This window comes from Manis pentadactyla, chromosome X, assembly GCF_030020395.1.
Source record: "Manis pentadactyla isolate mManPen7 chromosome X, mManPen7.hap1, whole genome shotgun sequence".
NCBI lineage: Eukaryota > Metazoa > Chordata > Mammalia > Pholidota > Manidae > Manis > Manis pentadactyla.
In genome coordinates, this window is record NC_080038.1 from 5,340,101 (window position 1) to 5,364,200 (window position 24,100).

Genomic DNA, 24,100 nt, shown 5'->3' on the forward strand with positions numbered 1-24,100 from the left:
TACAACTACTTTATTGTATTGACTTCTGCACGAACTTGGGTCTGGCATGGACACTGCAGCCAGCCTCAGAGAAACTAAGGGCAACTGAGAGTCTAGAGACCTGATGAGTGTTTTCTCTAGAAGGAATTCTTGCACCCCCACAGGTATGCTCCAGGATCATTTCCCCTACTACAGAGAGGATCCTCAGGAGGAAGCTGTACTATGGTGATGAGAGGAAGATCTGAGGATGCTATATCCTGGCAGTGCAGTGAAGGTAGGAACACAATTCCAAAGAATAAGAAATGTCATCTCGAAGAATATAGGTTCTGCACCCATCATGATCTCTCATAAGTCTCCCTGGGTTTTTGGAAAAGCTCCCTCATTTTCATTGCAGGGTCTACTTGCAGTATAGATTTCAATTGTGCTGGCCTCAGAACCTGGAGAGGGAAAGAGATAAACACTGATAGTGCGCCCATGTCCTAGGTTTTTCACAAGCTCTAAAGATAATTTTTGTAAAAAAAAAAATGTTACATGATACTTTCACCTATATTTGATTAAATCATTCCAAAGGATTTAACAGATCGTACAGAATCATCTCAGGCAACTGATGTATGATTGTGTGTCCACCAACCACATGGCATCCCTTTTTCCAAACCTCTGCCCTGAGCAGCTAAATGCTTCTCAGAGAGCCAACCCAGGTGGGTGCTGCAGACCAAATGGAAAACAACTGTGGACAGGGGCAGGCTTTCAGGCCCCGTGGCCCATGCTGTCAGATTTGGGAGCACACGATCACTTCACTTTTGCCACAATGGGGCGCTAACTCAGGCAACAGGGCCCCCAGGTTGCCTGAGCTCCTGCACTCAACTCCAGGAGGTGCCCAAAGGGAGTGGGACGACACCCTTCGTAAAAGACACCTCTGAATTTTCTTTTTGTGGATGACACTACATGGTTTGAGGCAGAGAGTGGGTAAGTCAGTAGAATGAACACAAACGTCATTCCTGCCAAAGGAGCAACCTGGAAGTCTGTTAAATCATCCCATTAACACAAAACCTGCAGGAATCCTTTGTAACAGAATTCAGAATTGTTCTTTCATTCTGCAAATATCCAGGAGTGCTTGCTGTGTGCCAGGTTCCAGGATGTGTCCAGGAAATAAAAAGATAGAAGACACAGAGTGTGGCTTTTTCAACTGTCCATGGGACCAGTGACTGCCCTTCATGACAACCTTCAAATCCCCAACTTCCTCAATCGATGGGCCCTGCTGATGTTTGCAGCCTCCTGTCCCATTGTCTCTGCTCACTCACATCCTCTGGCACACTGGTCTCTCCCATTCCAAGCTCAGTCCTGCCACAGGGCCTTTGCACATCTCTTTTTCTGCTTGCAAAGTTCTTCTGCAGATTTCTTTATGGCTCATTCTTACCCTCAATGCAAATGTCACCCATCCTCAGTGAGGCACCCAGGACACCCTATCTGAAACCACTCTCCTGCCCCTCCTGGTGTGTTTTTCTTTGGAGTACTTCTTACCACCTGGAGTATTATACAGTCATTTGTGGTTTCCAGTTTCTGTCTCTGCTGTTAGACTGGAGAGTCTACTCGACAGCGAATTTGTCCCAGTCACCATCATATCACTAGAGCCCCCGACAGCACCTGACACCCAGAAGTGCTAGAGAAACAAATGTTGAGCACAGACTCAATGCAGTAAGTGCCTTGGCGTCAGGTGGCTGCAGCACTGGTATGTTGGAGCATTAATTAATACTGATGGGTAACTAAGAAGGGCAGGAACAAGCAATTTAAAGAGAGACAGATGCATGCCGAGTTGTGGAGGACACCTAAGGAAGAGAGAACCTTAACATTACATGGAAAAGGGTGATAAATTGTGGCAACGGGAGAGATGTGCTTGGAAATGTCTGTGGAACCTGGAGTTACAGAAGACGTGATGATATGAGCAACCGAAACCAGGATGGCCTTGCAGCACCCCCACCCCCCAGCCCCCACACGTACATGCATCTGCACTGCAAAAGCCACAGCACCTGTGGGGGGCTCAGCACTCAGATCTACCTCCCGGGGTGGGATCAGGGCGAGTTTGGGAGACTATAGGTCTGAGTAAGTCAGCATTTAGAGGGGGGCAGGATGGTGCAAGGGCTGACACTATGGCCATAGACCCTGCAGCCAGAGCCTGAGGAGACTTCAGGCTGCCAGCAAGGACAGGCCAGTGGGAGAAGGCCTCACATTGGAAGCCTGACCCTGCTCTTCACAGGCCTCCTGGGAGACCGGCATCGGCTGCGGAGACTCCTAGAAGACAGTTCCAGGCCTGCATTCCTGCTCAAGGCGCTGATGGCACTTCAAAAAGACCTGATCCTCACAGGGCCACGCACTGTTTATGAGGACATCCTGGGCTCGTGGGAACTTGTGTACCATTTCTGTGCTCTTTTCAAAAAGTCTGGGCTGGAGTGTCACATGGTGGCTTGTGATCAAGGTCTGGGCTGAGGACACCCGCCCACGAGCTCACCCTTGGGGGCACGCTCGGGACCCTGTGGCTTTCTAAGTGTTCCTGCTCCTCCACCCGCCCCAGGGAGGAGGTCCACTTGGTGTCATCTCCACTCTCCCAGACGCCACAGCTGCTGGAGCCCTGGGCCCAGCCCTGCCTGCCCTGAGGTCACCGGCCGCCTGCTGCTGTCTGCTTTCTGCAGGCCCAGCTGTCCGTGGGCCTTCTCTTCTGGCTTTTGAGGTTCCACAAAGTGAGGATGTACACAGGCTGAGCAAGTCTCTCGGATCACCCAGCGAGGCCACTGGGCGCTGTGGACTCATTCTTTGTTGGTGCAAGAGTATCTGGAAGTGTGCCTGCGGGAGAGGCAGGTGCCAATGACCTCCTGGTGCCCAGGGATCAGGCCCCTTCCTAGCAACCCTACTGAACCTACCTTGATATTTCAGACGGGGATTGGAAATTTTTACTGCGTTTTAATTCTATGCCTCACCAACATTTGCTCCATTTTTTCTCAAACTAGGAATATGTAAGATTTATTTATGCCTAGAGTTAGCATTTATTGGATGCCTACTGTGTGCCAGCGCTGCTGACGTACAGAGTACAAACATCTGTTTGATCGTATGCAGAACTGCTGTTCACCTGATGGAAGGCAAAGAGCTCCGACGCGAGATTTGCAGGAAAGGCTGGCCCTCCACTGCCTTGGATGAGGCCACATGAACAGGGCTGGGCCTGGAGGCCAGTAACCCTTGGGTCATTGTGACAGCCCTGCATAGAAAATCTATTCCTAACACTTAGATCATATGTCACCCGGGTCTAATAAGCCTAACAAATGTGGCTATTTTTCAAACAAACAGCTTAGTCATTACAAAATCTTGGTAAAAACCAAAGTTTAAGATCCCAACTCTTCCCACCCCCAGCCGACTTTACTGACGTGATTGCCATAGTACCTCAACTCTTAACACTAAGGATGCTCTGAAGCTCCTAATTAACTCTCATATTTCATAGTTAGGCATTTATAACCAGGAGCTGCTACCAATTTTCCATCAAAAATTCTTAACTTCACATTATGACAAACAGTCATTGGACATTTCTCACATGCCAGGCTAATCCTTAAGGAGGAATGCAAGGTGGTGAAGGGACCGCACAGCGATCCTGGCATCGGGTGCCCATTTGGGTAAAGGTGTTTTCACTGCAGTGTAATAAAGTGGGCAGGGGAGGAGCTTCGGGCCTCAGTGGGGACACAGTGGGGAGCAGGGTACCCTCCTCCACAAAAAGCATCGCTGGCAATCAACCCCCCACAAGAGAGGAAGGTGGTCTCTTCCTGGAATGCATTTCCGATTGCGTTTCTGCAAACTAACAGCTGTTTACGGAGAGGAAATTTTCAAGGGGTTAAAATCTGAGTAGATGAGGGAAGGTAAAATTAATCAGTCATCCTAACAGTGCCTGAAACTGAGATTTAATTACAAGTAAGGCTTATAGATCTGGTTATTCTTTCTCATTACTGATCGTAATTAGAATGTAAATCTGCTTACTATATATATAAATTCAGGATACAGAGCAATTGATAAATTATAAGGTTTTAGTATGTACATACTGAAGTATAAGGAAGAGTGTGTCTAGTAGGTTTATTAATAGATATATACAATATATAAACAGGAACATGTAAATGTGTGTAGTAGATTTAGTAAATGGCAATCTTTAGAGAAATATGATATGGCCCTTTAACAGATACTTTCTTCCCCTTATCAAGCAGGTTAATGGGCATAATCTCCAATGAGAAGAGCAGGCATTTGAAAGGGAAACATAAAGAGAGAAAATGGATAGGCAAGGTAGGTTGATGGTATGGGGAGAAAGCGTCAGAAGAAAAGAGCACTGAACAGCCAAAATGTGGTGCTAGCCATCGAGGAAACCAATTTTCACAAAGAACAGACTCGCGTGCAAGTGGAACCTCCTTTCCACCAGCACCGCGAAAGGCTTGAGAGCAAACTGCGTTCTCGTCAATGTAAGCACAGAGCGTCCTGGCTGAGAGCTCTTTGAGAAGCTTGGGCGCTAGTTTACTGCAGCCAATACTTGGTACACACTGTTTGATGAACTGGAGTTGTCACTTTTACTGGTCACATGTGTAAAGAAAAAGAAGGCATAGTTCTTGTTCTAAGAAAACCCTCCACACTATAGGAGTGGTGAGCTTTCTCTATATAAAAACAGTTTCCACAGGACCTCCCCCTGACTTTGGGCACCAAGGCAGCTCCTCGTGCGCACGTGGCTCACTCACATTCAGCTCCATTTAGTGAGGGACCAGGCGTGGGCAGGAGCGCGGCCGGGCAAGAATCTGTGGTGTCCCAGGGTCCTCCTGCCCAGTGTCCGCCAGTTAGCCTGTGCGCCCAGCAGCGCGGGAGGCAGCCTGCAAACACTCCTGCAGGCTGGCGATGCCTCTGGGTAGCGTGTCTGAATGACCTTTGAGTTTCCTCCCCTGACCGAGAAGTAAAGCAAGTTCTCAGGTGATAGGCAAGTGGCCCCATAGACACACTGACCAGAGATGAGTTAGAGGGACTCCTAAAACGGTCCCCAGAGGGCAGTGGCACCAAAGCCCCCCATGGGGATCTTCACCAATGTGCTAAAGTGTCCTAAGTAGCAAAATACATGATTAACTTCTGAATAAAATCTCTCTTCTTTTTAGCATGTGTAAAAATTCCTACACAGAGTTATTATACAAAATGGTGACAACTGTATCTGAGCAGTAATTTTAAAATATTCCAAGGTGGCCAGATACAATCTCAGAGACCCCTACCCCCACCTCAGCCTCACCTGTACCATAGGTATTTGCAGATGGTGGTGGCTGACTTTGCAAACTTCCACTATGTTTTAAAAATACTCAAAACACCTGCCCTGCAACAAATAGTAGCTCACAGTACATCACTGTGGTTCCAAGTAACGGCTGCTGTTTTACAGAAATACTTTCCACAAGCAAAAGTTCTGCTTGCATTTCTTGTTTACCTCCAAAGTCTTTCCTTTTATTCTTTTCTGTTCTAAGGTTTCCTCAAACCAGCTTTCCCACTGATTACTCCACTCTTAGCTTTTAAATTTTCTCCAATAGAGTCTGAGATCCTTGAGGGCAGAGTTTATGGTCTCTGGTCCATGTACCCACCCCAGCTCACAGCACAGGACCTGGTGGAGTTGTTGGTGCCATCAGCTATGAACAGGATAAAGAATGGGTCTATCCATTCCATGGAATATTACTCACCCATGAAAAGGATAAAGTGTGATTCAAGCTGTGATGCGGATGGACCTTAACAGCATGGTGCTGACTGACAGAAGTCAGACACCAAAGGGCAAATGTCCATTTAGATGGAATATGCAGAGGCAGCAAATCCAGATACAGAAAGGAGACTGTGGTTGCCAGGCAGAGGGTGACCTGGGAAGCTACTGATAGTATGTATGGGGTTTCTTTTTGGAGGGATGAACATGTTCTGCAATTAGTAGTGATGGCTGCACAATGTTGTAAATACACTAAACACTCTGAAGTGTAAAATGTACTTTAAAAGGATGAATTTTATAGTATGTGAACTGTTATCTCAATTTCAAAAAGCAGCATGCCGCTGGGACCCGTCGGCCAGCTTGCCCACCCCTCTGCTGAACGTTTGAGGGAAAAGCCCACTACGCAATGTCCACCTACAGCAGCTGGTGACGCTCCAAATGCAAAGACCTGTGGGATGTCTCCTTCCTCTCATCCTCCAAACTACGAACTAACCAAATGGAGTTCAAACTTCAAAGACAAACTTCTGCCTGCATGACAACATTGTTTGGATGGTGAGAGGGCAGCCCCGCTGAGGGCTTTTCCTGAGGAGAAGGTAAGGGAAGGACGCTTTAGGGGAGAGCGGCCACAGGCCACCTGCCCCGAGGGCTCTTCTTTTTATTTTATTTTATTTTATTTTATTATTTTTATTTAATCTACAGTTACATGAGGAACATTATGGTTACTAGACTATCCCCCTCACCAAGTCCCTCCCACATACCCCATTACAGTCACTGTCCATCAGCGTAGTGAGATGCTATAGAATCACTACTTGTCTTCTCTGTGTTGCACAGCCCTCCCCGTGCCCCCCTCTACATTGTGTCTGCTAATCATAATGCCCCTTTTCCCCCTTATCCCTCCCTTCCCACCCATCCTCCCCAGTCCCTTTCCCTTTGGTAACTGTTAGTCCATTCTTGGGTTCTGTGAGTCTGCTGCTGTTTTGTTCCTTCAGTTTTCCTTTGTTCTTATACTCCACAGATGAGTGAAATAATTTGATACTTGTCTTTTCCCACCTGGCTTATTTCACTGAGCATAATACCCTCTAGCTCCATCCATGTTGTTGCAGATGGTAGGATTTGTTTTCTTCTTATGGCTGAATAATATTCCATTGTGTATATGTACCACATCTTCCTTATCCATTCATCAACTGATGGACACTTAGGTTGCTTCCATTTCTTAGCTATTATAAATAGTGCTGCAATAAACATAGGGGTGCATATGTCTTTTTCCAAACTGGGCTGCTGCATTCTTAGGGTAAATTCCTAGCAGTGGAATTCCTGGGTCAAATGGTATTTCTATTTTGAGTTTTTTGAGGAACCTCCATACTGCTTTCCATCAGCGTATGGAAATTAGTTTCCATACTCAACAATGGTTGAACTAATTTACATTCCCACCAGCAGTGTAGAAGGGTTCCCCTTTCTCCACAACCTCACCAACATTTGTTGTTGTTTGTCTTTTGGATGGTGGCGATCCTTACTGGTGTGAGGTGATATCTCATTGTGGTTTTAATTTGCATTTCTCTGATGACTAGTGATGTGGAGCATCTTTTCACGTGTCTGTTGGCCATCTGGATTTCTTCTTTGGAGAAGTGTCTGTTCAGCTCCTGTGCCCATTTTTTAATTGGATTATTTGCTTTTGTTCCGATTGCTCTTCTGTTGGACCTCTAGCTGCTTGTTCTAGAACCTGTGCGAAAACCTCCACCCTTTGAGGGGCAGGCCAGGCAACAGCTTGCTGGGGAGAATGAAGTGAGGGACTCTGAGTGATCTTGTTCCTTGGCTGGGGCAGACTGGGATGCTCTCTATTGTCACTTTCAGTGTCTCACGGACCTCCCAAGGTGGGCTCCACCTCTTTATGACACCAGGGTGGGAATACAGAGCCTGACAGTGCGAGATAAAATGTGTGGCAGTATCATTCCCCAGCTGGTTCCAGGCTAGCAGCAAGTCATCTGGGGCCCCTCATCCTCGCTGAATGGCTTGCATGAGACAGAACGGCTGTGAACACTTGGTCTCTGTCTTCTAGCTTTAGCCACAGCTACTGTCTCCCTCCCAGGCTCCCAATTACGACCAGACAGTCCCCTCAGGGACTCAATCTATCAACTCACCATGGTATTTTAGGCCCTGAGTATAAACCAGACTTGGCACCTTAAAGCAGAGCCTCCTTCAGTGTATTTGAACAGTAGAAACGGAAAAGACGATGAAATTCTGAGGTCATTTCCAAACATCTTTCTGCCTATTTTCCCTACTCCAAATTTCAACATTATTTCCATACACACAAAGTGGTTTGGATTGTACGGTGTTTGTGGCTTCATGTGTGTGTGTGCACACACATTTAGTTCAGACAACATGTTGGGGAAAGCAGATGCTTGGACCCAAGCTTTTGGTTTATCCTGAACTGGGGTCACTGTTACGGATGTCTGGAAACAGTGCGGTTGTCGCGATGGGGAGGGTGTCACTGGATATGGCTGGGCAGAGCCCAGAGAGGCTGTTCACCATCCCACAGCACACAGGAAATCCCAGGACAAGGGGTCACCCAGCCGCAGGGCCATATGCTGGTGCTGTAAACAGAGACAGGAGACGGGCGATGGGAAGGGCTTGCACGGAGTGCTCAGGTGTGTTTCTACCCGCTCACCAGCTGAGGAAAGGTGAGGCAGCCTCCCGGTCAACCATCCTAACCGTTCTCACTCTCCGGCTTCTCTCTCCCTCTTTTAGACAGCCAGTGGGCTACCATAAAATTATAGCTACCAAAGATATCCTAAGGATCCATTTGCTTCTGTGTCACAAATCATTGGGTCAGTGAAAACTTCCTGGGTATCAGAATGCTGACTTTCAAACCCTTTCTCCTAAAGATACCCTTTTGCTAAAACAAAACCCTACAGGGAGCTCAAACACAGACAAGAGTGGTCCAGTAGCAAAAAGACATTTCAGAAGTGGCCATTTGAATTGTACAAAAATACACATAATCACTTCAATTTAGTGAACACAGAACTCTGGAACCAAACACTGAGGTCAGCAAGAGAGTGCCTGTCAACCTGGACATCTGATTTTTTTGTTGGTGTCTTGATTTGATTATATCTCATCAAGGAAATGTAGTTGTAAAGGGCTACAGAGCTGAAATGTGGTGGTTTCTAGATAATGCACCTTGTCCTCTCAGGACAGTTTCCACTTAAATGAAGAGCACGGATGAACTTTGCTCTGAACTCCACACACACATGAGCTACCCTGGTAGGACATGGTAACAGGTTGGTGGGCTCGGCTGGGTTAGTACTTGGTTACCAGAATGTTTAACTATGTACAACTTTTCTCCAGATTTTCGTGTGAATTTTGGTTCAGGGTTTGGTCCATTTCCTAGGTGCCTAGAGTATCGTGTGAAGAGCACAGTGCTAGAGACTTTAAAGGGAAACAGCGTATCAGCAGAGCCAGCATGAGCTGACCTGCTTTTCCCCTAAATGCCCCATGTGATCTGGGCCAACCCTCCCCACATGTCGTGTACAGATGTCACACCGTTCACTGCCTTACAGCAAATGTTAGCGAGGGGTTGGCCATTGACAGCTTATCCCGTATTGGTAATGCTGTACAGCCCAGGAGGGAGCCAGTTATAACTAGTCTTGAAGTAGACTTCAGGGCTTCAAAACTCAGATGGGTACCCCTGACATGCTAAAAGGAGAGGTGGAGGGTGGAATGCAAGACGGGCACCGGCACTGGCTGCTGAACCTGTCCATCGCCACCTGAGGACATTTCAGATACGGCGGCACCTCCACCATGGTCCTAGTCCCGCGAAGGGCCTCCGGGGTAGCTGGGGCCTTGGCAGTCTACCTGCCCAGGCAGACGGGCATTACCTTCGGACAGCATGCTCAGGGCCTCATCGGAGGTGTGTCTGCCAGCACCTGCCACCTTCCCGGACGCGGGGCCCTCCCAGGGCACACAGGAGCCTTCTGCGGATGGGGAGGCCTGCTCAGTGGCTGAGGTCCTCGACTCCCAATGGATGTCCTTCCTGGCAGACCAAGAATCCAGGCTGCATCCTGTCCAGCCATAGAGCGCCAGAGACAGCAGAAATCCTTGGGCTGGGTTTAGGATGCCCTGGAAGGGAGCACAGAAAGATAGGCATGGGTTGGGGCACAGAGCAGGAATTAGAGCTCTGGGGGTTCACAGAGTGACACCCTCCACACAAGATGCCGCTGGGCTGCCTAACCTGTAAGTGACCCTGTTGGCTGGTTGGGGGCAAGACCATGATTGGCTGCAGGTGGTGTCCATGCAGGGGCACCCAGGAAAACAGCAGGTGGGGTGGGGCGGGGAGAGAAGGCAAGGGTGCAGGGGACAGGGTAACTGGACAATCCCACTTCCACCTCTGCAAAGTGGCTCAGCTCTCCCACAAGACAGATGCTTTCCAAGGCGTCATGGGACTTGACAAAGGCTCCTGAGGCCAACAGTGAGTCTAGGCACCATTCCTCCACTGCGTGTGATGTGAACACATGAAGCGAACCAAGGAACTGAGCGAGCCAGAACCTGGACCACAGTGCAGGGGTGTGAGCAGCTAATGCTGGTCTAATTTTAAGTCCTTATAGTTCACATTCTCCCAGTTCTGAAGCCACGTAGATATGAATTCTGCGTAGGGCCCTGTGCACTTCTCCATAAACAGATCATGGTTTGTTTTTATTACATAAATGCAGTATAATGAAAGCACTGGGAGGAATCTACCCACAGTGTTTCCCCCTTACTATCATTTCATGTATGTCTACCCACTATTTTTCATACATGTTACTATGTAGCTATAATTAATCTAATTTTTATATCCCCCATTTTTCAGTTAAAAATTTCATAATGGTCATTTTTAACATCTGCATAACATTCTATCAATTACACCCATAATTTACTTAACCATTTCCTTTTATTTTTCCAATTTGGGTTGCCTCTAATGCTTTATAATTATGGATAATGTTTTAAGGAATACCCTCATCCCTTTTTCATAGTCTGAAATATCTCTTCAAGTGAGAGGTCATGATATTTCAAGTCTGCCTGAGAGCTTTGATACCCTGTGCCCAAGGGATTTCTCACAGCAGTACCCACTTAATAATGACCCCAACAGTGAATGAGCCTGGTCAGACCCAGGAACGTGTTCAACTCATTACATATTTAAATCATACATCATATTTCTGGGTGTTTTTTTTCCAAGAAGAAGACTTCAAATCAAGATGACCTACCATAATACACCACGTAGTCTTGGCTGCATTTCTGACAGGTTTCAAAGAGCTTCCATTGATATCTGGTTGCATTTCCAGATAGAATAAAAGGCTTTCATTGATGATGTTCGGTAACCAACTGTTAGAAAGAGAATGTCCCAAGGTAAAGAGAACATGCAACAGAATTCGTTTTTAAATGGTGGGGGTCAGGGGCATGTCTACCAAGACCGTAAAGTCCTGGAGGGCTGAGACCCCTTGAGCATGGAGGACCCTGCACAGTACGGAGTTCATTTACAGGATGGAACCTTCTCTTGGTCTAAAGCAGAGATCAACAAATCCTTCCAATGGAAACATCAACATCACAGAACCATATCAAACAATTCAGAACTCATTCTTCACATGAAGAGCAAATAAACGTTTTAATGGAGATCAAGACAAACCCTGACATTTTATGTTCCAATTTTTTAATGTCATTGTTGGTAAGCCAGTGAAGTTTGAGATGGTGAGCTGAATTTATTTGTAGAGGGAGATAATTTTACATCTCTCCTAGGAGGACGTCCAAACCCACCTCTTCCTATCAGATAAATTACTCACAGCAAAAGGCATGCCCTGTCTTGCAAAGTATCAGTTCACTGCAGCAAAGGGTTTTCTGGTTCCAGTCTGTTTTATGTTGGTTACCAGTCTGTTTTTAAAGGATCCACCTGAAACATTGGGCAGAATCGTGGGGGGGGGCGGAATTCAGGAGGGAAAAATTGCGCTCCCCTTCCTGACTGAGCCCTGCGTCAGCACACCAAGACGTGTCTTTGCCCTTGTATCCCGGGGTCTCCTGGGGTCACAACAGATGCAAATGGGGGAATTTTAAAAGCATGGCCAAGTGCTTTATTTCGATATTAACCCAAGTAATGAGACAAAAATACCGGATGCATATGGATGGATGTATCAAAAGTCAAGTCAGGACCTTTTGTTCTAAGGGCTTTATATAGAATTGGAGTAGATCTGAGTATCTTTCCAGAAGTTCACGGGCTGTGGACTTGCCTTCCTGTGTCTCTGCATTTCCTCAAAGGGCACCGAGCACAGCTTCCAGGAGTTCCTTTGCTAAGACCCCTTCCCCATGAATCTTTCAGGTCACACTTGGAAAGCAAAATGGCAAGTTGTTATACATCCCCTCCCAGTGGCAATTCCAAAAAAATAGAAGAAACGTTACCAAATAACGAAAACCAGCATTATTTTGAAAAACCGGATCTTGACCATGGCTGCCATCCGCCTCTCACTGTCTGTGTAAACACCTTGCCTTCCTTTTAGTAAAGAGGCCACTGTGAAAAGCAGAGAAGAACGGCATGTGGTATCATTATGGGTGTCTCGTGAGTGATGGGGCGGGAGTCAGGACAGACGGGCCCACGGGGAGGCCAGCAGAACAGGACGCGAAGCGAGGCGCTACCGTGCCTCCCTCACAGCTTCAACATTGACGTTTTCCTAGGCTCGAGACAATATATACTTGTAAAACTGACTTTGAAATAGTTTTAGATTTACAAATGATTTGCAAAGCAGCTACAGAGTACCTGGCTCCCTACACCCGGCTTCCTTCAGTGCTAAGATGGTATCCAAGCACGCTCACATCTGTCACTTTACTACTCATTAAACTCCAGATTTTATTTGAAGTTTACTAGTTTAGGAACTCTATGTTTAAAGGTTTACATTTCCTATTATAAAAATCATGCACACTTGCCATTTTAAAGTGTTGGAAGATTTAAAATTTCTCCTCAGAGACAAAGTGGAAAATATAAAAAAGAATTGATGACCTATGGTCCACCCAGAGACAACCACTGTTAGCATCTCAGTGTATTTCTTTCCAGTCTTTTCCCTGTCAGTCATTTTCACTTGTTTAATGTAATCAAATCCCTAGTTTTTATGTGACTTTAAATGTACACATGCAAAGAGCTGCAGTGACTACCTATTCCTAGAGAGAGAGATACCAACAGCTGGTCCTAAAGTGACTTCCACTAAGGGGCACTTCCTTAGTCTCGCTCTGCCCTTGAAAGACCCACGTGCTTGAGGAGGTTGGAGACGCGCTCCAGGTCCCCTTCCTCGGGGATGCTGTGGGGGCCGGAATGCAATCCCCAGCTTCAGCCCAGAGGCCTTTCCTGTGCTTTCCACCGACTCATAGCATCCCTGTTATCCAGCTCTTACTGTTTCCTTTGACTCATTGCATGTGCTCTCCCCCATTTCCTGCTCAACTGAGAAAAGACATGGGCCAAGTACACCCAACCCCTAGGCCATGCTCCATGCCTTCCCCTGCTCCCCATTCCTGTTTTGCCCTTGTCTGACCTCCACAGCTTTCCTCGGCCACTCCTGCCCTCCAAGGCCTGCCAAGGGCAGACCCAGGATGAACCCAGACCCTTGAGCTAACAAACACTGGCAAAGAACTCCTGGAGCCCATGAGGAAATAGGCTAGCTCACTTTCATTTATTAAACCTCCTCATTTTCTCCAACTATATTCTACTGTTGTCTCTGGAGCATGATGAATGAGCTCAATGACCCTAGATAATTCCAGAAGGACAGGAGGTGCCATCTGTCCCCAGGGCACGGGGCCATACCCCGCAGCCATGCACCGCTATTCACCTGCAGTCACTGTCTTTCGGAACAGGATGGGGTTGACCAGCAGGACAAGCAGCAGCGGCAGGTACGTGGTGATATAGTGGGGGATGGCATGCTCCACACCCCTCGCACACCTAAGGGAGGAAAACCAAGTCATTCCCAAAAATGAAGCTTTGCCTGAAATACACCCACCGATGTGGAAGCTGAGGTAAGAGGATGAGCAAAAACGGGAAAGTACAAATTGACTTCTGCCTCTGCCCAAAGGCAGTCTGACTCATCGCTTTGAGCAAGCAAAAAAATTGCAGAAGTTAAAGGGGCATCCATCCTGCTTCTATTTGTAGGAAATGGGAGGACCGCTAAGGCATTCCCTGGATGGGGCTTTTAGAGGCATCTGCTGGGAAATAAAGACAGACACTCCGGGGTGGTGACCAATGCCCTGAGCCTCTTCAAGGAAATAAAAACACACAGTTCAAGCAGAGACAATGGCAATGGATGAGCCAGGAGGGTTGTCAAGCACTCACTAGGTGCTATGCTTGGCCAAGACCATGAATAAGGTCCAGTTCTTCTCCTTAGCACCTCAAAATGGCCAAGTTTCATATTCCGAATGAAACGTGCTCCCCAGGTTGCCCATAACTATTGTTTCAGTGCTTCTTTTCAGGGAGAAGGACCAGAATTGCTACTGCCAGTCATGGGAATCACTGATGTGCATAGGACGCAGTGGAGGGCTGCACACAGGTACGCTACCAAGGCAGGAACTATCAGCGAAGAAATGCATAATGAAGGAAAAGGCAGAGGAAGAACTGAAGGCAAAGGGGACAGAGGACGGCTTAGGCCCAGCCCAGGGAAGAGGTGGAGGAGTGGATAAGACACGAGCCCCCAGCTGCTGACAGGGGATGATCAAAAGGCAGCCACTCTTGATATGCGTGGGTGGTCCAACCAGAAGGGGAAATGGCAGAAAATGCAAAAAATAAAAAATAAAAAATCAGGAAAACTGCAATGTCCCCTTTTTCTTGCCAAAGGATTGCAAAACACCTTACGATGTCACCTTCTGCTGTTTAATAGGAGGTTTTATCATCCTATTAAACCTGTGAGGGTTCAAAGGTGGTCCAGAGAAAGGCTTGAGGGGTGAAAGAGAAACAAGGGGAGGAAGAGACATGCCACCAGCGGTCGATGAGCAATAGAAGAGTGAGGCCGGCAGCTAGCAGAATGCTGAGCAGTGGCCTCCTGAGACCACGGGAAGCCTCGGAGCATGGGGGAGCCCTGCCTCAGTGGCTCCCTCACACTCAGGTGAAGCCTCCCCAGGAGGCCCCAGGGTCCCACAGAAGGCAAGTGATAAAACTCCCTTTCCAACGAAGTGCAGGACATCGTAACAGCTGCTGACACATTGTCTGTACTTTAAAAGCTCTTCAGGATGCAGGCTGTGTGGATGGACCTACAGAGATCTCCATGAGGACGCACTGTCAACAAGGCAACACCAACTTGGAGACGTCAAATTAAGGAGCAGCAAGAAGTAGAAAAAGAAGTGAGGAAATGGTCTAACCACGGATAGGGAAACATTTTCCATAAGTCAACAGTCAATATTTTATGTTTCATGGGCCATGCAGCCTCTGTCAAAACTACTCAACTCTGACATGTAGTGTGAAAGCAGCCTGAGACCATCTGTAAACAAATGGGAGTGACTGTGTCCCAATAAAACTTCATTTACAAAAACAGGTGGAGGGCCAGATTTATCCTGAAATCTGTGCCGTGTGGATCCCTGGCCTACAATGCCCTAATATGACAGACAAAGAGATAATGTCCAACCTCTGTTTTTCAATTTTCCATTGGCAGTTAGAGGATATATCACTGGAAGGAGCTTGAGGCTTCACAAAGAGTTGCACTGATGGGATTTTAAACTTGAAGAAATGCCTGAGATGATTCCCAAGGCCACCTCTCCCTGTACTGGTGTTGGGGATAGCCAAGTACACAGGATGGAACGGAACTGAGAAAGGGTAGCAAGCAGAGGCTCTTCCAGGGCAACCCTTGATTGATTCTTCCACAGCATTTCAAACCCATTCGAGAATGTTAAACTCACCAGATCATCCAGAGGAAGCTACTTTGAGGAATAAAAATTGAAGAGTGAGCATGAGAAAGCTTCCTCAGTATGGGGGGCCCACCTAGAGCTCCACAAACATACTGTGTGCACAGGCACCACCCACCCACACAAATGGGAAAGGCAGAGGCAGGAAAACCAAGTCTGCACGCCCTGTGGCGAGCCGCCCCAGTCCCAGCCTTCCGGGCCTGTGGACACGGCCCTGAGACAACGGCCTGGCCCGCAAGTGCCCCCTCTGGGCCAGCACCGTGCGCTTCCTGCAAGAGAACACACAATGGGCCGGGGAGCTGGGTGGGTGGGCTGATGCGAGGCCGGGCTTACCTGGACACGGACGGGTAGTAGAGCATGAGCCCTCCCTCCACGCAGAGCAGGGTGGCCAGGCCCCACGCCATAGTGTGGTAGAGCAGGATGGTGCTGGGAGAGAAGCAGATGGGGTGCCCACACCTGAGCGGGGCCAGCGAGGCCGGTGGCAGAAAGCACAAGCACCACCACACAGAAGGGTCAGGAAAACGTACACCGAGCAAACCCTGGCAAAGTGTTGCCTTATTTTGACTCTGTGTTTTGTTTTGTTTTGTTTTTTAATTGAAGTGCAATTCCTGCAGTGTTTTAAAGGGAACAACTCAATGGCATTTAGCACACTTGCCATGCTGTGCAACTGCCAATTCCAAATGCTTTCATCCGCCCAGAAGGAAGCCCCACCCCCGGCAGCCATAGTCCGCCTTCTGTCTCCAGGCACTTGCCTTTTCTGGACATCTCGTCTAAAAAGAATCACACAACTGTGGCTCATTCACTCAGCGTAAGGCTTTCAGGGCTGAGAGCTCGGCCCGGGTTCCACGTAAGCCCTCCCAAGCACCCACTCACCCACTATGCAGGCAGCACCTGTCCCCATCCTTCCCAAGGTCCCCTCAGCACCTGGCACACACGTGGCCCACTGCTCAGTGCAAACCAAGAGGAGGGTGTGCAAAGGAAGGCGTTCCAGGAGAGCACAGAGCTTCCTTTCTGGCTCCCTGCCACACCCCACATGGTTAACACCCTTGGTGGCCACTGGCACTCCCTGGTACCCCCACCCACCCTGCCCTGCTCCACCAAAGGGTTCGCGGCAGCCAGCCCTACAGCCAGCAGGAAGATGGACAGCTGGCCATGACCCTAGCAGACTTCTAGCCAAGGCACGAGCGACCCCAGCCTGCGGGGTTCTCCCTCTGAAGATCCACTATGTAGATGGGGAGTGGTCAGGGCCCAAGTGAGAGGACGCCCTCCTCCAGCCAGCCGAGGGCAGACAGAGATGGCATACAGGGATGGGCCACTCCACAGCCAGCTCTCTGGCAGACCACAAGGAAACAACTCCAACCTGCTTTGCCTCCCGCATTCTAAGCAGTCCTGGCGCAGCCCTGGCCTGCCTCTGGGCTGGGGACTGAGTGAGCTGTGCCTTGCCCAGAAGTCAGAGGCTTTGCATGTGACTCTGACAATGACGGAGCAGCTTTCTGCAGGGGGCTGGCTTGCTGTTTCCTGTGGGATCTCTGCATTCCAGACCCTCACCCTGGGCTGGAGGGGGAGGTGGGAGAAGGCAGGCCAGGGGTGAGGCCGGGAGAGGCCAGAGAGTCAGAGCTGGCCAAAGCCTGCTCCAAGTCCCCTGGCCTCAAATGGCCACACAGGGAGGGAGTCAGACCTGGGCGGGGTCACTCAGGGGGCAGCCGCTTTAATACCCGATAGGACCCAAAAGCCTCACCAGGGCCTGAGTCTGAACTCCCACGGGCCGAGGCCAGGAGCAGCCACTCTCCAACTCCCCATGCCTTTATCTGAGGGACCAGGACACAGTCTTCCTGTCTGGACTCGTAACCATCTTCCCCAGACTCCCTTTCCTCTCACACTTCTGTTTCGTAGAACACAGAGTGACTTCAATTCAGGATTTTTCCCATGATCTCAAGCACCTTCTGATACTGTTTAAAATCTGCATATACCACACCTGGACCCAAAGTAACACGTTACATTTTAACTTCTAATCTGTCATCAGGATATTTTTTAAGACTAGGATTAAAAGAAAAAATTCTCCTGTGCCAAAGAAAATAGCTAAAGACTGGAAGGATCTAGAAGGGAATGTGGAATTTAATCCAAACATACCTGCAAAGCCTGGCCCCCTGTCTGGAATCCCTCAGGCCTTCTGCCCTGGAATTCCTCAGGACCCCTCCCCATCAGCTGCAGGCACTTAACTGCCACCCACAGAATCAACTCTGCCCTCACTCCGGAAACAAGATCTCCTAACAGAGGAACAATAGAAGCTTCTGGACCCACACTCTCAGCTCTGGCTCAGCCTACCCAATGCTGGCCCCTCAGAGCCCTCACACCAGGAAGCATGGCTTCTGCCAGGAATGTAGGGGGCTGGGTCTCAGTGGCTACAAGGGAGCACCTCTTATCTCTCTGCTCTGTGCACCCCACTTCTTTTGATGGGCAAGCTCACTTCACTCCCAACAGTCTTCCCAGCGCTGGACCCCTGCCCTTGCTCTTGCCTGTGGGAGGTGTCTGGATGTCTCACATCCTGGGATGCTCACTTCCTGCATGATGGGTGCATCCTCAGGAGCCACCCTCTGCCAGGCATCCTCTAGTCTCTGCACAGCCCAAGCAGCCTGCCTTTCCTGGGTGTGAGGAGGGCTTCCTGATGGCTGTTCTGGCTTCCCAGAGCTCTGCCTGTCCCCTGGGTCCAGACAGCTCTCAGGCTGCCCTGTCGAACCCCGGTGCCCCAGGGTGGAGCTGAACCAATCACTGCAGGAGGCATACTCTCCTTCCCTGCTTCCTTCCGGTGCTCCAAGGCTCCTCTTCCATCTACAACTGGCAGTCTATGAGACCTCTTCTTGTGCTGTAGCTCTAAGTCCCTCCAAAACTGAGTGATGGAGCCATCAGACAGGGACACATGCATGCACTGCGCCTCAGGGACAAACTCTTCTCGTGCTGCTAGCTGCCTACCCAAAGCCATTTTCCTTTTTCCTTCATAGTGTAAGCCAGATGTCATGCACAGTAGCAGCATGCTTGGTTAACTGTATCATGAATCTAAATTCTGGCCACATAAAATGGAATTGTTGTGTGAAATCCCCTGGGAGGCTACTTAAAGGCAGCTGGCTCAGTGGAAAACAATCCCCTTCTGCATTGCCCTCTTCCCCCTTCCTGGTGCTTGGAATGCAGATGTAATGGCTGGAGCTCCCGCAGCTATCCTAAGCCATGACACCTTGAGGAAGTCACACAACAGGATGGTGGAACAAGAAGAGAGAAGAGCTTGGGTCCATCATAAGAGCCGTAGATTGCCTACCTCTGGCCTTTTTTAGCATGAAAGAGACAGACAGCTTCTGTCACTTATATCTGTTTCCCCAATACACATGCACATCCCAGCTAATGACAGCCCACAGCTCCTGAGAGCCTACTGAGTGCCAGGTGCCATGCTTACCCATTCACGTGTACCGTGACCTCACCTCCTCCCACAGCCTCACAAGTGGGTACCATTTTACAGCTGAGAAAACAGAGGCCTAGCGAGCTCGTGCAACCTGCCAGCAGTTCTGCAGACAGTGAGTGACTGGACAGGCGTTCAGACCCACGAGTGCCGGGGTCCTCAGTGCTGTGGGACTCCTGCCCAGGTAGCCACCTGCAGCTCCCGGGTTCCAGAGTGAGCAGAAAGTGTCAACACACACTTCCAAGCACTTTTTCCCCTCAAACCTCTAGATAAAATAAAATATTGTTCATATTCGTGCCAATCCTTTTTTAGTATTTGTCCAGTTCCAAATGTTTGAATTTGTTAAATTACTTGTTTTCAATAGTTGGAATCTGCCTTTGGCCTTTTATAAAACTGAGCTGCCACAGATGTTTCTGGGCGGAGGAGCTGCTGACAGATTCTAATGGACTGTGTCTGCCGCAGTGAAAAGTACTTTGGAGTGCTCAACACTGTCTCTGACCTTTCCTCACACCTGTAGGGCAGAAAGCCTTTCTTTCCTCAAATACCTCAGTCCCGCCGATCTCCGGACGACCAGGTAGGTGTCCACCGCATAACAGAACCACCACCAGAAGCAGGCGCTGTACAACAGCTGGATCCACATCTGTACAGGAAGAGCTGGCGTCAAAGCTCCGGACCCAGGCATCGGACTGCCCCATCCGTGACAGGACTGGCAGGTGGCCTGCTTCCTCTGTCCTCAGGAAGCAGCACACGAAAGCCCTCCAGGGACCCATGGACAGGCTCGGAACCAAGGGCAGCTGAAGGGCTCAGGTGTGCAGCTTAAGCCAGTGCTGGAGGCTCATAGGCCCTGGGACTGGAAGCTGGCTGAGAGCGAAGGAGTACGGGCAGAAGCAGGGGGAAGCAAGGGGCTCCCACTGTCTGAGGCGGTGCCAGGTCCTGGTGCCCTGGTGTGGGCTGGGACAGATGCTCCATCCATCGGGGTGCAAAGCAGGGAGGGAGGAGGAGGGGGGAGGCTGACAATTCTGGTACCGACCGTGGTACCGACCGTGGGGCCAGCGCAGCATCAGTGTACACAGAGATCCTTCCCTGAGCATCGACTCAGCAGACAGAATGACAGGTATATCTAAATATATATTTCATTAACTAAAGTACATCCAGTAAATCAAAATGACTTCATTTCTTTTCTTTTCTTTTTTGCCAGCTGGTTTTGACTGGCTCCATCTAAAGTAAGGTCTTTCTGTATATGTATGCTTGAGGGTGGAGAGAGGGAGGGCCCTCACTGAGTGTGCACCAGGAAGCCCTGGGCGGATGTTAAATCACAGATGGCCCCCATCCCAGGGTTCCTGATCAGCAGGCCTGGGGGAGGGGGCGGCGCCCTGAGAATCGGCATTTCTAACAGACCCCGGTGGGGTGGGACCCCACTTTGAGGACCCCTGCATAACAGGAGCACAGGGAGGGAGGGAGGGAGGTGTACTTACTGCACCCCCCACGCAGAAGGCAGCAGGTCCAATGTCTGTCACATTCACGTCTGAGATGTTTTCAACGAAATTTGGGAATCCTAACCACACCACAGACCGGACTATGATACCTGAGGGAGAATTAGACAATATTTTGTATCTGGTGCTAATTCAAATCTAAAGCTGACTTGTTCTGCAAAAGGATGGATGGATAGATGGATGGATGGATGGATGGGTGGGTGGATGGATGAATGGGTGGGTGGGTGGGTGGGTGTATGGATAAGAAGGGAGTAAAAAAGGAGGGAGGAGCAAAAGACAACTGGTGTGTGCAGAGACACAGAAAAAAATATGACTCAGAAAATCATTAATAACAGTGGCAAGGTAATCCGAGGTATTTTGGTTTCAACTTAAATCATAATTAACCACCATCCTGTCCCTATTTTTGTGTGTTTTTTTTTACTTTGCATTAAGAAGTGATTATGTGAGTAACAATATTTCTTGACTATATTTTAATGTCCATTTAGTTATTCCTCACATAAAAAAGAATGAAAAAGCAAAATTCACAAATTTAAAAATATCTTTCATTAAAAATATATATTTTCACAAAGTAGCTCCTGATAATTCGCTTTTGACATTAATCATTTGTGTTTTCCTTGCTATCAGACCCAAACATCTAACTCTGCTCAAAACAGTACACAAACTTAAGATGTATATTAAGGTTCTCTGTTAGGCAATGCAGTATTCCTTGTGTAAGCATGCACTATGTAATATACTACTAAAGGAGGAAATAAACACTTCCTAATACTACACTATTAACTATATCTTATATGATACACTACTAGATATATACCACGTGATACACCTCTAAAAGGGAACTTATGAACACTAAAAAGCTTCAGATGTATCTTCTCATTGGCAAGCACTGCTAACAAAAATAACGCTGTTCTTCTGTGTAGTACTTTATTGTTCTTGGTATATATCATTCTTTTGAGCTCAAGAAATGCACCATGTTTTTTTGTATCTATATGCAGTGGTGGATGTTAATTACACTTACTGTGGTAATCATTTTGTGATGTTTTAAGTGAAGTCATTATGCTGTACACCTTAAACAGTGCTATACGTCAATTATATCTCAATAAAACAAAAAACAATGCCCTGTGAAGTAAACATCCATATTTCTTCCTCTTCGGTGAGGAGGTCCAGTCAACAAGCCTCCCCTTCCTTCCCTTTCTCATTGTCCTATATCACGCACCTTCTTCTGAAGGCAACGGGATATACAAATATGATTTCTCTGACCCACTAGAGACACTTGGGTGCATCTTTACTTCCAAATAGTCAAGTAACAGAAACTAAATTACTATTAAGATGCTTTTCCAAAATGCTTTAGCAGAATCAGGAAGAAGAGCAATTTTTGACTTAATTATCCTGCATCAACATGATTTTATCCCTAATAGAAAGGAAGTGTTGCCTTCCTGCCTTACTCCCCAAGGCTGAGAAAGTGATTGGAGGTTCCACGGCATTTATTTAAAGTGAAGGTTCTTGAATGCGTCCCATCACACTGAGACAGAACGGGAGAACTGGACCCTGGGACACACAGCAGCCTGTGCCCAGAGAGCTGCTCAAGGCAGGGTACGAGCTGTGGCCATCCCCTTAGGGCATGGGGATGGAGGGCAGTTCGAGGACCACCAACAGCCCTTAATTCAAGAGCAAACATGAAAAATATTCATCTCTGCCCTTGTGGGGCAAAGACAGCCCTACACAAAGCCCAAGAGCACAGCATGGCTGTGTCCCCATAAGATCAGTTATGGATGCTGATATTTAAACCTCACAGAATATTTACATGCCAGGAAATATTACCTTTTTTATTTAAAAAAATATTTTAAAATGTGAAAACATTCTTAGCTTGGGAGCCACAGAAAAAAAAGCAATAGGCAGGATGTGGCCTGCTACCTTGTGTATAAAACCCAAGCCTGAAAGTGTGTGTGTGTGTGTGTGTGTATGTGTGTGAAACACACACACATATATATATGAGTTTTGCTTCCTGATTCTGCTAAATCATTTTGGAAATTATTTTGTGTATGTAACACAAAATATTAACAGTCTCTCACTGGTGAATAATTGTGGATCCATTATATTATCTGGGTTTTGCTTAACAGCGCTATTTAAAGTTACCCTAGTAAACTTGCAATAACACAATAAACTTTTTAAAAAAATGTCCCTTGGACATAATTCTTACCTACCACCTTGTTTTGCAGACTCCCCCAGTCATCCCGTCAGGTCCCTAGGGAGCCGCCTCCACCCTCCTACTTTTGGGTCTTCGGAGTATGAAGACGCCCTACCCAACCCGCGGGCCGTGCGCCCTTAACGCATGCAGCGACCAGGTACCAACCCGCGGACCGAGCGCTCTTACGCGTGCACGGGCCAGCTCCCAGTCACGGGCCTAGCATCCTTAACCGTGCACGGACCAGGTCCCAACACCCGCGGGCAGTGCGCCCTTACTTGAGCACGGACCACATCCCAACCCTCGGGCCGCGCGCCCTTACGCGTGCACAGATCAGGTCCTAACCCACGAGCCCCACGCCCTTACACGTGCACGGACAACGTCGCAGCCCGCGGCCGCGCGCCCTTACTCGTGCACAGAACAGCTGCCTGCCACGGTCCCAGCATCCTTACGCGTGCACGTACCAGATCCCAACCCACGGGCCGCGCGCCCTTACGCGTTTGCGGACCAGGTCCCAGCTCGCGGGCCACGCGCTCCCACCCGTGCACGGACCACGTCTCAACCCGCGGGCCGCGCGCCGTTACGCATGCACAGACCAGGTCCCAGCTCGCGAGCCATGCCTCCTACCCGTGCACGGACCAGGTCCCAACCAGCGGGCCGCTCGCCCTTACGCGTGCACGGATCAGGTCCCAGCCAGTGGCCGCGCGCCCTTACCCAGGCAGCCAAGCAAGTCACAGGCGGCGGCGGCGCGCAGGATGCGGGCCGAGGCCGGGAGGCTGGCCGAGGCCCGCGAGGTCGAGGAGGGGATTCCGGGGCCCTCGGGCCGGCGCCGGGGCAGCAGCTGCAGGAGGCCAAGCGCCAGGCGAAGCGCACCGCTGCCCAGGCACAGCGCGTGGAACGCCCTCGGCTGGAAGCTCAGCACGAGCTGGGTGGCGGCGTCCCGCGTGGGGCAGCAGAAAGTGCCCAGGCGCGGTGAGGCCATGGGCTGTGCTCTGGACGCAGCTCGGGTCTGCGGAGAACCCGCCGGCCCGCCTGGGTCATGTGCTGGGCCGCCGGCGGCGAGGGGCGCATCATGTGCCCTGGGCCTCTCCCCCACCTCGCCGCAATCTCCAGCGCGGAGAAAAGGCCCCTGGCTCTGTGCAAGCTGCGCCTTCTGCAAACGCCACGAGGTCTCACGAGGGGGATGCCCGGTGGGGAGGCGGATGGCTGGGGAAAGAGAAGCGCAGGGGTAGGGGAGGTCAGCCTTCTCCCCTTTCACCAAGCCTTCCCCCTGGCTAACATCTCATCGGAACTGATCTTTCCAGAAAAGCATGCTTCCTACACCAGATCTTTCCTATTTGGGACCCTGACAGGAACCAGAACAAGGTCATAAA

General features: G+C 49.1%; 1 protein-coding gene across 1 annotated transcript; it reads right to left on the bottom strand.

Moving 5' to 3' along the window:
- On the bottom strand, window positions 1-23,880 carry GPR143 (G protein-coupled receptor 143). Its single transcript, XM_036913015.2, has 9 exons — window positions 23,442-23,880; window positions 20,528-20,637; window positions 19,598-19,692; window positions 15,938-16,030; window positions 13,549-13,658; window positions 12,134-12,242; window positions 10,951-11,068; window positions 9,589-9,829; window positions 1-416 (listed from the first exon to the last, which is right to left on the bottom strand). Exons 1-9 carry the CDS (start codon window positions 23,707-23,709, stop codon window positions 325-327), a joined length of 1,236 nt encoding a protein of 411 aa, XP_036768910.2. The 5' UTR covers window positions 23,710-23,880; the 3' UTR covers window positions 1-324.
- Window positions 23,881-24,100: the final 220 nt, after the last annotated feature.